This window comes from Rhynchophorus ferrugineus, unplaced genomic scaffold (assembly GCF_030347505.1).
Source record: "Rhynchophorus ferrugineus isolate W39M unplaced genomic scaffold, kcgeb_rfMv2 rfM9, whole genome shotgun sequence".
NCBI lineage: Eukaryota > Metazoa > Arthropoda > Insecta > Coleoptera > Curculionidae > Rhynchophorus > Rhynchophorus ferrugineus.
The window spans coordinates 12,869,787-12,885,880 of NW_027472588.1; the positions used below are offsets into that span (position 1 = coordinate 12,869,787).

The 16,094-nt window shown below is 31.2% G+C and overlaps 2 protein-coding genes across 48 annotated transcripts in view; both read left to right on the forward strand.

The window, feature by feature from the left end:
* The window catches only part of LOC143202289 (basement membrane-specific heparan sulfate proteoglycan core protein), a 698,200-nt gene that overhangs the window by 149,416 nt on the left and 532,690 nt on the right, over positions 1-16,094 (forward strand). The gene's annotated exons all lie outside the window — the stretch shown is intronic.
* Positions 10,776-16,003, forward strand: LOC143202664 (uncharacterized). Its single transcript, XM_076414319.1, has 4 exons — positions 10,776-10,851; positions 13,807-14,120; positions 14,405-14,900; positions 15,003-16,003. Exons 1-4 carry the CDS (start codon positions 10,776-10,778, stop codon positions 15,866-15,868), a joined length of 1,752 nt encoding a protein of 583 aa, XP_076270434.1. The 3' UTR covers positions 15,869-16,003.

The window sequence follows — 16,094 nt, forward strand, 5'->3', positions numbered from 1 at the left end:
TATATAATAAGTATTTGTTATGTTTATATTATATATACCTGACATGTAGAAAATCACTTCATTAAGTGATCTCCTGTATAAAACATAATTTTAATTAACTAGTCTTATTATTTTATTCTAGCTTTTTAGTCTACGCCTTTCACTGTCAATTCGCATATTTGGCTGATTAGCGAGTACATTGGGATGCACTTTTGACGTCCTTCACACAAACACGTTTAATTACACTCGTTATTGGTTCTAGAGGAACATCGCGTCGTATCACTTCATTTTGAACATAGTTCGGAGCATCAACAATGGCACGCAACACTCTATTTTGGAACCGTTATATGATGGATATATTAGACTTGCTAGGGGTTCCCCATAGTTGGATTCTGTACGTCTAAATAGGCTTGAGTATACTCGTAGATTTATACAATAATATCTTGTTATCTAATGGTAACTTGGATTGGCGCCGGATAATCCGATACATTTGGTAGAGTTTTAGTCTAAGTGGTTTTTGTTTGGCAAGTATGTGCTTCTTTCAAATTAGGCGTCGTTCTAGGTGCATACCAAGATATTTAGAATCGTCTGCTTGTGGTAGTTGTCATTTATTGATACAGTCTGGTGGACATGTTTTTATACAGAGCGTAAAAGTTATATAACTGGATTTTATTTCATTGGCTTTTATACGCCATCTTTTCAGCTACATTTGTATTTGATTTAGGTGTGTTTTTTTTTTGTTATTTTTGTTGTAGGTAAATCGGTTATGTACAGTATATATAAAACTGATACACTACCTTGCAGAACTCCTGAAGGTATTGCATATAAATCGTTATATAGGTAACGCCTTGATTTACAGTAAAATGGCGATCTATTAGGTAAGATTTTAGTGGATCATAATCCGGATTAGGGATTTTTTAAAATTTAACCTGCAATGTTGTATGCCATATTTTATCAAAGGCCTGAGATATTTCTAGGAATGCAGTGTTTTAAACAAAATATAATTTATTTCCTCTTAGTTTTGCGTAAATTAATTTACAAGGACGAGTTTGTTTATTTATAAAATAATATTAAACCTATTTATAAAAGAAGTAGCAAAATAGACGTAATGTAAAATATGTACGTAATGGTGACAAGAATTATGAAGTGAACTGAAATGACTTCCTAAATCGTATGTCTGGTTTGACTAATATCGATTCAGTTATCGGATCCAGCGGATGATTATACACACGACATTCTACTGTTTTAAGCTCTTCTTGAAGTCAGCTTGTACTCTGATTTGATTGTTCTTGATTCTTAATCCATTCTGGTTTCTTTTTTCATTCTCGAGAGTCTTGACTGTTCTTGATTCTCCCTATCAAACTTTTCCTGGCCAACTCTTGTTTCTTTTGATTGTTCTGACTGTTTTTCATTCTTGACTTCTACTCTCCGTTGTGACTAAATCTTGTTGTTCACCGTGGAAGCTCCTCCCTTGGATTCTTCATGATGGCTGAGAAGGTTGGTTCAAGAAACCTTTTTTTGCACCCCAATTCATTCAAATTATTGCAGCGGGGAATACTCTTCCAGCTAGACCTTCTCACACGTACGTTACAGACTTTTACGAAATGCTGGGGTATTTGACGATCTCGGGCCTTTTAGAGCTTTATGGTTATGGCCACAATTAGAGATTTTCTACCGGATCTAACTTCTTACACTCTTTGCTACTTTTTCCCACCTTTTGGACAATTTATGGATTCTATTTTGAAGGAACGATGCATGTCTTCCACGAACCTATCCATTTTTTGGTACTTTCATAAGAAATGAAGCGCTGCTGAGGCAGATCGTCAATAATATGTCGGAACCAGTAGTAATTAGTGGGAGTAAGACCTGGAGAATATGATGGGTGTGGTAACACTTTTTAGTTTGATGTATCCAACGTATCAATTGTAGTCGATAGTGATCCCCATTGTTGATTTCATCGAGCAATGCCTGCAAATCCTTGTTTTAATGATTATCAGGCGTCTTGTCTTATGATGATAGTTTATATGTTTCAATTGCATAACATTGCGGGTCCAAATACCACTTGTTCAAGAATTTATTTTAGAGACTGAATTTTAAATTCTGACGTGGAATAATAATCTCAACTAGGCTGGATTATGCCGTATAATGATCTGTATATTAGCTACTAAAAATTATGTAGGAGTGTACATTGAAAATAATCAATAACCATTTTATTTCCCAATAATAAAATATCCTTGAAGCAGAAATAGTAATAAATACAATATGAATTAAAATTGTGATAAATGTTATAATCCCTGTAAGCTTATCTTTTGTTGTTAGGGATATCTCCATTTTATAGATAAAAATTATGTAACATTTAGTAACATTCACATTGTTATGTATGTGACATAATCAAACAACGTGTATGTTATTTCATAAAACAACGAGATAAGATATATGTTTATATTTAAACATCATGGCTTTAATGATAATATAATATTTGTTCTGATTATTATTAGATAACTTTAAACTAATGAGTCGCCAAAAACAGGCAATATTGATGAGGGTAACACATTAAGATTTAGTATTATTTCAAATTTATATTTACTTTCAATAAATTTATGAATATCATTAACGTAGAGACTAAATATTTTAATTAATAATTCTATCATCACCAACTGTGATCTATACATTAAATTAATAAATTTAAAAATAACATTTATATAGTAATCAATAAAATACTGATTAAAGAGTACATTAAGATCAATAAAACCGTACATCAAAAGTTTTAGTAGTAATTATATACTGATGGGTTTATGACTTGGGATAAAATAATTCCTTTCCAATAAGATTTTACTCTGAGTTATAAAATGATACGTTTTTTTGAAGGAAGTTCTTGGAGAATTTCCACATTTTACGCTGTTTTTTCATTTTTCTCAATTTATTTTTGGAGTCTTTTGTATGTTATTATCTTGTCTCGTGCTTCATATTATTTTTATTTCATCTAGCATTAGTAGGGCCAATTTTAAACTCCGGGAATAAAATAATAATTATATTCAAATCAATTTATAAAACAATTCAACATCTTAAACAAATAAGAACTGAGATCAAAATTATTGATATAACCATATAATGCTAGTTACGAAATTAATTACAAAATTAATAAAGTACATTTTAAATGTGACTTACTTGAGCAACCGATATACAATATTATCCTATATCCTTATATCTAATGTCAGTTGATAATAAAATAAATCTGATGGTACTGACAGTTAATATTACTGGCAGTTGATATGTGATATTGATAAATTATAGTTCCGACAAATAATTTTACCGACAAGGAATGGTACTAATAATGAATCGTATTGATAATATCAATAGTAAACAATGACAATGATGGACGTGCGATGAGTTCAAGGGAAGTAGATGCACAAGATCCTGCCACTAGGTTAGGTTAGTGGCTTCGCTGGGGTAGAGTCAAGATCCCAAATGAATAAATAACCGACCCTCCTGCTGTTTTGCATTTGCTTGTTCTAATTCTGATTATGATGAACGTTTAATGCGCATAAAGGAACAAACCGAATGCAAACACACTAGATACGCCGCCACCAAGAGCCAGTAGAGAACATTTTTGGTGATGTTTATGTATGCTTCCAATTATCAATAAATCATAACTGCACATTAGTTTCTTTAGCCATTTTGGCATCAGTTTCTAGCTTATAAAATAGTTATAATTTAAACTTGATATTATATTTGCAACCATAAAACTATTATATTTAATTAAGAATAATTTAAGAATTATAAAGATACGAACATATAATAAAATAGAAGATAATAAAATAGATAAGGATAATGGGCAACAAAAAAGACAGTAAAATCAACACTATAAAAGAGGTTGCGACTCTCGTCTTCACAAATTAACTCTTATTAAGTTCTAACACCCATTGGACATATTAATATATTAAATTTGTCAAAGACAGCCCAATGACCAAAGTTGTTACCATTCATTACAGGTGTTCCTGCTGCTGAGTATCTACAAGTGTGACAGACCCTACAAAGAAGTAGAAGCGATGACCCCAGTTTTTAGTCTCTCTCGTCGTAATTTCAATTTTTCATGAAAACATACGTGCTTCATAAAGAAAAATGCCAATTACGCTTAAGAGGTTTTCGATATTTCGCGTGTACCGTAATCTTTGTAATAATCGATTCTGGGGTTCTAAATTTCTTCGAACCACATGGGTTTTTATGTTCGTTTTATGCAGAACAAGTTTCTTAAAATAGTGTGCAAAATATTTCACTTTAGATGTATTGTAGGACTTTGGGAATTAGTCAAAGATTTTATTGGATTATTAGTCGGTTTGGAATCTTATGTAACCCCATATTTGTGCCAGAAAAAAGTGATTCATAAAAAATTGAATTAAATGCTAATTCTGCTAATATAAAGCAATTACTGAAAACTGGAGATTTTCAGCGTCAGCCGAAATTCAAGGATGCATTGGATCTATTTTAGTTCTGAAAAATCGTAATATTACAAAAAGTTGCAGAACTTTTATCGCATATTTTATGACCAGTACGTCCGTGAAGTTTTTTTTAAAGTTATCGTCATTGTATATGTTAAAATCCAACGACCTCTGATGTAATAGCTCCAAATGATTAATTTAGTTTGGTTTGTGTTACACGATATCTATACTTTAAACCGCCGTACAGTGTTAACAAAGTTTCATCAAACTGGTAGTTTTGGCAATTTTTCCTTCGACACGATAGCTTTAAATATATATTTTTGAATATATTCCAGGCCTATGTAGCAATGAATTACATCTCCGTGTTTACATTTGAATATTTTGCATACCGTGTATCTGAAGTCTAATTATAAATCATATTATTAATATTGGTCCATAAGAATTGGAGCATTCGAACATAATGTTGCGTTTGCGTAACGAAAATAATGGCGGCGGAATCATAAAACTCGATGTTAATTCATCGAAAATACAGTCAGTTTAAGATTTATTTTTAGGTTCGTCTCCTGTAGGCTTTGCCGTTAAAATAAAGGCTCCGTTACAATTAAATCGTAAACTGGTGCAAACTTTCCTGGAACATATAAATATTTGGTCTATTAATTTCGCTTCGATTACTGGGATGTGTTTAAAGAAATCCGGTGGAAAAATCGTGCGAAAAAACAGTTTTTTGTATATTAGTTTGCTGCCGGTTTAATAGTTTCTGGAAAGCTATCGGTAATTTAGGTTTTAATAAACAAGCGTTTGGTGTATGATGGGATATTTGTTTCAATTTCGGAACTGTATAATGTTGAAATATTCTTATTCGGCGCGTGTTTATTTTAAAAGCCGCGTTAATAGATTTTATTTTCGGTTGTTACACACAAAGTATGGATTTTATATGAGGTATAAAAATGAAACTGTTTAGTTTCATTCCTCGTGTAACGTTCTCGATTATTATTAGCTACTATTTCTGTCAGTATCTGTAATAGAGAGTTATATAACATATAGGTGAGAATAGGGGCATAATATTTCATTTGATTAATATTATTGATGACTAGAAGTCTGGTAAACTTCATCTAATCTACCTTGCAAATTTTCTGCGGCAATAATAATAGCCAGTTGATTGTTGGTGAGTTAAACTTTCTCATGTGGTCACCGGCAGCTCTGTTGGCGATCTAATGGGCGTCAGATTACATCTGATCCAATGCTATTTTCAAAATTTTTAGCAAAAGTTCACTTCATTGTTAACGTCGATTCTATATCATATATATATATATATATATATATATATATATATATATATATATATATATATATATATATATTTACAAAACAATTTCTTTAACTATATCGCATTTTTGTTTCTATAACAGTAGTTTTCCTTTCAATGTTGGTTAAAATATATTGATTGCAATCATATACAGCCGATATTATATGGTAGTTTCATCCAGTTTAGGTGGTTCTTTGGTAATTGCATCGAAGTTACTTGTTCTAAGACATGAAAAGATGAGAATCTCACATTCTTGTCGATGGAGCAGTATATTTTTGTGAATTAAACATACTTTCCAAATTTGTACTATTATATGTAAAGCTCAAAGAAAAAAAAAAGATGTTATAAAGTACACAAGAATCTGATGAGATAAGATATAAGCTACTTAAAATCATATTGACTTACTGGGTTAGTCACCAAAAGCAAAATACGTATATTTGCGCAGAACTGCATTTAAAAAGATCAACAAGTGGACTAGAGACTGGACAATACAACTAATTAACCGCTAGAAAGCTCATTCACTCAATCCATATGAATTGTATATGAAATCAAAACAACTGTAGTAGTTAGTCGGTCGAGATTGGTAATCTTAACCTAAGATGGAAAAAATTAATTTTTTATTGATTCGGATGGTTTGAGATGATTTTCAAATATGGGGTTACACATTTTCAAAACATTAAGTAATTAAGTGCTGTCAAAACAAAGTCCTTTTCTTAATTACAATGGGTTAATGCTGAATAACCAACGAACCATTACACGATGATCTGGATCCACAAAATTGTCAGGACTTTGCAGGAATTTTAATAATATAATAATACATATATCTCGCACTCGTCTTGTTTGTGAATTTGTACAAATACAAAATAAAAGTAGTAAATTAATGCACAATTTACACAATTTGTACGAAACATTCTACTAAACGTATCTAATAAGATATATAAAATATAAATTATTAGATAACTTCCATCTGTGGAAGTAGAATCCGTTTCTGATACATTAACACTGTAAAGCTGTTTGAGGTTGGAATGGCTATATATGGTGCTATATTTAAATACACTGAGATATATCCTGTTATGCACAGTTAACTGAATTTTTAAAGAATTTTTAATGTTGTCAGTTGCAGTGGCTTTTTATTTTTATTATTTCTTTTGTATTTAAATTGATTTGATATTTGATTTTTGGAGCGTTAATGGACATATATAGAATTACTTTGAAGCACATTAAAGTATATCCTGTTCTGTAATAATATAGAATTTATAATATAAACAGTCGTTTGAATTACTGTTTTGGCTGGTTTAACTTACTGTCTTACCACTGGAAGTTTCGTTGAACAGAAACTTTTTGATGATTGTAAAATTAAAATTTTCCTTATGTATCATATGTTAATTACTACAACGTTACCAGTATATGAAATATAATATTTTAAGCAACAAAATCCAGCTTCCTTATATAGATAGCTGATGCAAGATTAACATAAAGGGAAATTAGGCTTGAGGGAGCCTAAATATGAATACCGTCTTTAATTTTCCTTTAAATTATGTTTCGAATTTTCAACCTTACGTACACACGCTAATATTTTTATTTCGATATGTAATTTCTTTGTTTTCGCCTGGCTGCGTTTTATAGGTCAATAAATTGATCCAAAGGGTTTATATTTTTTGTATTTAAATATCCATTGGGATTTTCCACACTCTCCCTGTCGTCACAATGGCGGTTTTGCAAATTTACCCACCGACACTGTTTTTTAATAATTTCCCCCTCGTTTTTCGTTTGATATAACCCGAATAAATCATGAGAAATAGCTTGAGAATTAAGTTAATTTTGTTTTAATTTTACCAAACTTGGATGAAATAATTTAGAGCTAGTCTATAATTTCTATATGTTTATGTTGCAAGTCATTTTTGTTTATTTCCAAATAATTTTTTCTCATTTTCCTTTCAAGCTCAAGGCTGTTAGTGTTTGCCACTGTAAGTAAGTCCCAGCGATTAAATAATTCATGAAGTCTTCTAGTTCTTCATTAGTTACTCCAATGTTACCTATTCAGGTAGTGCCGTCTTTGACTAAAATACGATGATTCCTGGCAATATCTTTTATTTTGTTTTTGAATATGCGTTGACACTAAGAAAGAGCTATATTATTTGTGTGTTTTTGTGCATTTTTACATTACCAGGACTAGTAAATACTATATTATTAAGAACTAGTTCACAATATTTAAGGCGAATATCATCTAGATCCTAGCTACACGCGATGTTCGAGGCCAATATGCTTTTAAGCGGCAGGAAACAATAGAACAATATAATATTTGCCCAACAGCGCAAATTAATTTTGTGACGCTAATAGAATTTGTTCAGAGAAATAAGTTGTCTACATCCACAGAAATAGTAACATTATCACATGTATTAGCAAGCAATTTAAAATTTAAATTGACCTAAAATCAAGTATATTAATTTATCAGTCAATAAAAAAGCCTATTTTGACTTACTTGGTGCAAATATAATGTTGAACTATTTCATCAAGCAGAATAGTAAATCAAAGCTACTAATATAAAGTTCTTCGATTAATTACGTAACCAATGAAGAACTGGGATCAAATTGAATAAATCATTCTAATTCCAGAAGGAGGGAGGATCTCACACGAAATAGAAAATAAATCTGTAAAAATAAATTCCACATTATTAAATACTAACTCATGTTCAAATTCTTCTAATATTAACAGCCAATACGGTATACTTATGGGTGTGTATATAATAATTACATATAGTGGACCAAAGAGTGTTATTTCTCATGCTATTTTTGAAAATAAAAAAGATCTATATTGAAAAATAAGGTTTTTCAGTTTGAATAGGTCATACTGTTTTGGACTGTACTTTTAACCCATTGTGTGTCACAAGGAGAAAAAGCCAAAAACTATTGCCAATTCACCATGGTAAATTACATGATAGAGTAGTACGTCCAAATGATAAAGCTTTGTTAGGAAAATGGGATTAAATATTATTAATTTAATCGATCTGCTTTTGATGATACTATAACTAGTATATTCCTTCTATAGAGTAGAAATATGTGTCTCTATATTGAATTGCCCTTTTGCATTCTATTTTGTTATTGCAGATTTTCTGGGGCTCTTGGTCATGGTACAGATGATTAGGTTGCGATACATGTTGCTTGGCTTTGTGTATATACATACTTGTGTATTTTGAAACTTATCTGATTGTGACTTACTGCCCGACTGTTCCTGATAGGTTTTCCTGTTTAATTATTTTTACAGATAGATTCTCTAACCTGTCTTAACCTAGATATCATGGGTTAAACGTTTATCCATAATGTTGGCTTTCTAAACTCTAGAACTAAGTATTGTTTTTGAATGTTACCTAAAATAGTTAAAAAATATACTGATTGGTTATAGATCATTTATGTTCGAAAATCTATTTCATATTTGTCATCAATTTTGTTTTGTTTTCTTCATTTTCATTAATGTTTTCAATGCCTTAGCTAAAATTTATTTATATTTATTTATTTATTTTTATTTATATTATTTTAAGTTATTTCATGAAAAAAGGTATATTAGGCATTTTAAGCAAAATAAGAAGACTCTATTCAGTTTGTTCTTCAACTTTAATTCCTTTAATTGTGGTTAAACCGTGAGCTAAATTTACTTCTCAAACAAATACGTATCTGTAAATAATAAAAACATTAGAATGGCCTTGATTTTGGAAATAGATATATTCAGTTATTTAGAGAATGAAGAATTTTTTGTTATAATATTTAATGAAATGATATCACTTGCTATAGTAAATATTTTCGTTATTATGTTATATAAATAACATGTTATATTTCCTTGACATTTTCTAACACATTTAACCTAATATGGTTATAGTTTCAATACCAGTTTCCATGTTAGAAAAAACAAATATATAGGGATACATAAATTAACAAAAAATAAATAAAACTGCGAATATATATATCCAAGACGACCTTCAACATCAGAGAAACGCATATGCGTATAATTAACAGAAATGTTTGATAAAAACTAATTTTGTTTCGAATAGAGATTACTCGTAAACTAAACGTCGGCATGTTAATATCGTTTGTGACATAACGAAAATGCTTCGAATAATTAAGGAACAAAAAGCGTTGACATTTACGATCTTAGAAATATTAAACGGATGATATAGGATTAGTTTTTCAACAGAATATAGAAGCTAGACTAATTGAACTTTAATTTTTGACCACAGTAGTAAAAATTATATATAGATTTTCCCGTTAGAAGCGATTTACAAATTGATTCTTCAATTATGTTTTATTTAATATAAATATATTTTGGTGTCATTGTTTTCTTTTATCTCAGACTATTTTTTTACCAAAGAGGGTTTATCTGGATCGGATCTACTGCTTAACGTGGGTCCCGAACCACGGCCCTTGGCATTAAGTCTGCCGACTGGCCAGGGACCAACTTAGAGAGCATTCTACAAGGAATCCGGTCTTACCCAACCTGGTTACTGGTGTGAATGGGACGGTTATTCTTGTCGGGTTTTCTACTTTTGCTTATATAGACATTTACAATTACAATTACAAACATAAAATACATTCATGCTCCAGTAGGATTCGAATCCGGGACTATCGCAACAGTCCCGTCGCTTTGACCACTGCGCCGACGAATCCGGCATGGTATCATTGTTGTAGTGATAACAATTCAAAATCAAATCTAGAAAAAAACTCCCATTAAATAAAATAAGATCATCCATTTGCGTCGTTTGAAGGCATTCATTGAGAAAATAAAATAAACTAATCCAAGTATTTTCCATAATTTTCAACAACATTTTTCGATCTTCCTGGGTGATATGGTGTGGAAAGTATGACGTTGTTTTGGCTACGATCCAATCGGCGATCCGTTTTGCATGCAACCATGGATTTCAACAGCAGGTTTTTTCAAAACAAACAACAAAAATTAATGAACGTCGAGAATGCAGTTTTTAGCGTTCCATGATTAGCGTCTTGTATACATTGCATAATTCAACAGTATTAAATGAAAGAACTATCATTTTGTATAGAGCAATGTCTAAAAACATCGAATCTGCAACATGGGGCAAAAGTCCCGGTACCATCTTGATTGCCTCTGCTCAAAGAAAAGGTAAGTAAGTTTGGTTTCCATAAAAAGTTTATTTCGTCTCTACGATTTTTTTTTCGTTATGATTGAAACATTATATCGGCTAAATGGTGACCTCGATTCACTATGTAACTTTCGGCTCTTCTTAAGGCATTTTTCAGGACATCTAAGGCTGAATTTATTCATTTTTGTGACAAGTATTGTCTCTAAGATTTTGTCTCGCTCTTGTGGTGTATATATATCCATAATAAAATTTGGACGTCTATACAACACAGCGGTTAAAGCGAAACTGAGCTAAACCCAGATGGAGCGCAGTATTTATTACACGTTAGTATTTTTTACACTGAGTTAATTAAGTACTAAATCATAATTTCTGTAAAATATATATCATTTACCGATGAAAACTTTGACTGAAAGAGTAAAATGATTAGTGTTTTGCTTTCAAAACATCGACAATAGCTTCTATTTAGGACAGACTTTTTGTGGACCATTCTTCATATCTGCAAACTGTATTCATATAGTTTGAGCCGCAATTGATTCAGCTTGACTATCATTTTCATTTACCCATAAGATACACTGTCTTGAAAATAATAAAAGTTATTTCACTGCAACCCCTATAACTTTTAAATTAACCTGCTTGTAGTTGATCAGTTTGTCTGGAAACGACACGTGTCGTATGAAAGTCCGCGACGTCATCTATTTGATTCGTAGCCCGGCAACCTATTGAGAATGTTTTCTTATGTGATTAATTTCGTAACGTATATATAAAGAAAATTAAGGGGACATTCGACTGTGGAATCTATTTTTTCCAAGCTTAACCCTTTAGGAATATGTCCTAAAAAGGTATTTTACAAAATTTAAATTATTTTCGGAATTATAACTGGTACTACTGTTTTAGCAAAAAAAGTCGAAAACATTTCTTGGACATTTCTGAATTTTTCAAAAATAATAAAAGTCATATTTTTCATTCTTTCACTTTGATTCGATAGAAGAATATATACATAGAGAACGCCCACATTAAATTTCACATAAATTAGTTCAATAGAACTTGTCAGAGTTCCTGAGAGATCACATCAACCGTTTCGAAAAAACAAGTTTCGATAAAAACGCGTTAAATTTCGCTTTTAGATGTCGTGGTTTTGGATGCCGCGTCACTAAAGCAGCTGCATTTTTGATATTTCAATTTTGAATAATCCTATTCTATATTCTAAAAAAGTTAAGCTTTAAAATATAGATACCACAGCCTTAACTTTCTTTATAAATGTATGAATAATTTAGAAATTATTCTTATTTAGAATTAATCTCTAAATAAAACTAAATTTTCTCTTAGTAGTGTACCTATTTCATCAGCATCTTTTAATTTTAACGTTCAACTAGCAGATCTTACTTAATTATCATTTATTTTTAAACTTACAAGGCTTATGGATACAGCAGTCTCTAAATACATATTTATATTAAGCTGATATCAGTAAAAGCAGACATCCGTTGAATTATCACTCGACTTTCCTGATAGGTCTAAAGGAACTTTATGCAATTAATGGTGGGTTAAAAACGGCATCGTTAACATGCATTTTTAAATCTACAGAGAACAAATTATTTACATCGATACTCTATAAATAATTACACATATTGGGCAATGGGATTTTTTATTAAAAAGCTTTTAATAAAACTTCCATTTATTTGTAATTTAAAAGCTTGTTGAAACGGTTGTGAATTAATTTTGTGCTGTTTTTTTTATAAATGTAGTATGCTATTATGATTATTTAAATAAATTGTATGAAATCTATTTTTTATCTATTCAGATATTGAATCGAATTATCATCAGTCATGTTAAATCGATTAACGTGTTGAGCCATAATGATGTATTATGAACAATTTTCTTTCATTACTTTTTAAATGTAATATTCTTATGAAAAATCAGCGTCTGAGACGCTGTATCCTAAGTCAAAATAAACAGATAAAATTTTATAAAACTGGTAAATCTCAAGTAAATTTTGTGTTTTCACAAGTAAATGTATAAATATCGATGATAACATAATGCCGAACAGTGTGGCAATGGCTACTAGCGGTTGATGAAATTCAGTTTTGGAATTTTTAAATAAAAAAATTAGGTCAGATCTCGATAAAAACCATACTGATAACAGCCACGTGTCAATCAAAGAGCATCTTTTTGTGGTTTACGGTTTTGCGGTATTAGATCCGTAGATGTTTTAATATCATATATATCTTATATATAAAAATGAATCGCAAAATATGTTCCTAAGCGCATAACTCAACAACGCCTGGACCAATTTGGCCAAATCTTTTTTTAAAATGTTCGTTGAAGTTCAGGGATGGTTTTTACGGCGAGAAAAATTAGAATTATTGCTGGAAAAACCCTAAAAATAGCCCTTTTTGTTTGAATTTGTTTCGTGTATCAGTTGACAATTCATCTGTCATCTGTCAAAAGTCATCTGTAACAGACAACTTTTTTTTTTTAAATTTGATATGACTTGAACTCAAATCCTTTTAATCCGTACGAATTGTTTTATTTATTTAAAATTTTTTATTTGTTTAAAATTTAATTCAAATTTTAAATAAATAAAACAATTCGTACGGCTTAAAAGGATTTGAGTTCAAGTCATATCAAATTTAAAAAAAAAAGTTGTCTGTTACAGATGACTTTTGACAGATGACAGATGAATTGTCAAGTGATACACGAAACAAATTCGTATATCGTGTTTTGTGCAGAGTGTTTAGTTAGTTAGTGTTTGTTTAGTTCGTGATTAGTGAAAAAATAATTTATATTTGATATGCCTCCTATAAGACGAAGCAATTTAGGTAGAAGAACCAGAAATGCTATAAACCAAGCTAATTACCGATCTAATCGTACTGCACAAGAACGTGACGACGGAAATGAACGTGAAAGAATTCGGATATCACAAACGCGTGAAGCGCGAGCGCGTCATTCAACTAATAATCGCGCAAGTTTGAATCCAGCTGCTTTCAGTTACGATGTGTCAATTGACTACAGTAACTACCAATGTGTTGTTATTGGTTCTATGAACTTGGTTTGCTCACACTGTAAGGCATTAAAATACAAAAACGAAGCCAATGGATTGTGTTGCGCAAATGGTAAAGTGAAATTGATACAATTGGATCCACCACCAGAACCATTGTACTCATTGGTTTCAGGAATAGGAACAGATTCTATACACTTTTTGACACATATCCAACAATATAACAATTGCTTTCAAATGACTTCATTTGGGGCAACAAATGCAGTTCGGGAAAATTTTATGCCAACTTTCAAGGTATGTATTATAGCAGTTACTCATAATTATTTTAGCGAACAAAATTTTCTGTCACCAAAGTTAAGATGTGTTACTAATCTTCAATTTCTTAATCATTACGAAATATATCACTTAGTCATCATATTATATGGTGATTCAGTTTCAGTGACACTTTTATTATATTTTATATTTGATAGATATTAGTTAAAACTAAATATATACTTTTTAAGATCAAATATTATTTAAGTTTGATCATTGACAATCCATTAATTTATACCACACCATAATATTTTTTTTATTTACAGATACAAGGGCAAATATATCACAGAGCAGGTTCACTGTTACCAGTGTCAGATAGCGACAACAAATTCCTGCAAATTTATTTTATGGGCAATTCACCACAAGAAATTGATCTGCGTTGTGCACATAACAATTTAGTAAAAAGGTCTATTGTAGAACAATTACAAACTTTATTTCATCAACACAATCAATTGATTATATTGTTTAAAACTGCCCTGGATCTGATGCCACCCGATAATCACAAAATTGTAATCAGAGCTGATAAAACACCTGCAGGTCAACATACAAGACGTTTTAATGCACCAACTATTGATGAAGTTGCTATCGTTGTAGTTGGAGAAAACTTGGAATCCCGTGATATTGTTTTACATCGTCGGAATTTTCAATTACAACCTATAAAGGAAACACACCGCTCATATGATGCACTGCAATATCCCATTATATTTTGGCAAGGTGAAGATGGCTACGATTTATCAATAAAAATGATAAATCCCATTACAGGTAACTAAAATATTAGTTTAGCTATGGCGATAATATCTCAGTCACTATATTATGTATTTTAATTTTATATTTGAATGTTATTAAAACAAAATCTGTTTACAGGTTCTGAAACCAACAAAAAAGTCAGTTCAATGAACTATTATTCATACCGCCTAATGATTCGGGAAAATGCAGATAATCACATATTGAAATGTCGGCGATTATATCACAAATATGTTGATGACATGTATGTTAAAATTGAAACGGAGAGATTAACATTCATCAGGTTGAATCAAACCAAACTCCGATCTGAAGAGTATATTCACCTTCGAGATGCGATTAATACTGATGGAAATGCACAGAATGTCGGTCGGATGACTATTCTTCCAGCAACATACATCGGAAGCCCTCGGCATATGCACGAATATGCTCAAGATGCCATGTCGTATGTTCGTCATTATGGTACAGCAGATTTGTTCATCACATTTACATGCAATCCGCAATGGATAGAAATTAAGCAGGAGTTATTACCTGGGAAATCATCCATTGATCGTCATGATATTACAGCCAGAGTCTTTAGACAAAAGTTGAAATCTTTAATGAATTTCATCGTAAAACATAATGTGTTTGGTGAGACACGCTGCTGGATGTATTCTGTGGAGTGGCAGAAACGAGGATTGCCACATGCACACATTTTGATTTGGTTGGTTGAAAAGATAAGGCCAAATGAAGTTGATGCAGTGATATCAGCTGAAATCCCTAATGTACAAGTAGATCCTGGATTGCATGAGGTAGTTATCAAAAACATGATACATGGTCCCTGTGGAACTCTTAATCAAAATTCACCGTGTATGATGGATGGTAAATGTTCAAAACGATATCCACGGACATTAATATCGGAAACAATTACTGGTAATGACGGTTATCCATTGTATCGTCGCAGATCGACAGCAGACAATGGAAAATCAACAATTGTCAAATTAAATTAACAAGATATTGAAATAGATAATCGTTGGATTGTTCCATATTCACCCATTTTATCAAAGACATTCAAAGCACACATCAACGTTGAATCTTGCCATTCAGTGAAATCGATTAAATACATTTGCAAATATGTAACCAAAGGGAGTGATATGGCTGTGATTGGAATTGGTGCAGGGAATTCTAATGATGAAGTTACCCAATACCAAATGGGCCGCTATGTCAGTAGTAATG

What these genes read in the sequence shown, in the direction of transcription:
- LOC143202664 (XM_076414319.1), top strand. Translation starts at nt 10,776, where the DNA reads ATGTCTAAAAACATCGAATCTGCAACATGGGGCAAAAGTCCCGGTACC. An exon ending in ATTTTATGCCAACTTTCAAG is followed by an intron (nt 14,121 to 14,404) that starts GTATGTATTATA and finishes TTTTATTTACAG; the next exon opens with ATACAAGGGCAAATATATCA. An exon ending in AATGATAAATCCCATTACAG is followed by an intron (nt 14,901 to 15,002) that starts GTAACTAAAATA and finishes ATCTGTTTACAG; the next exon opens with GTTCTGAAACCAACAAAAAA.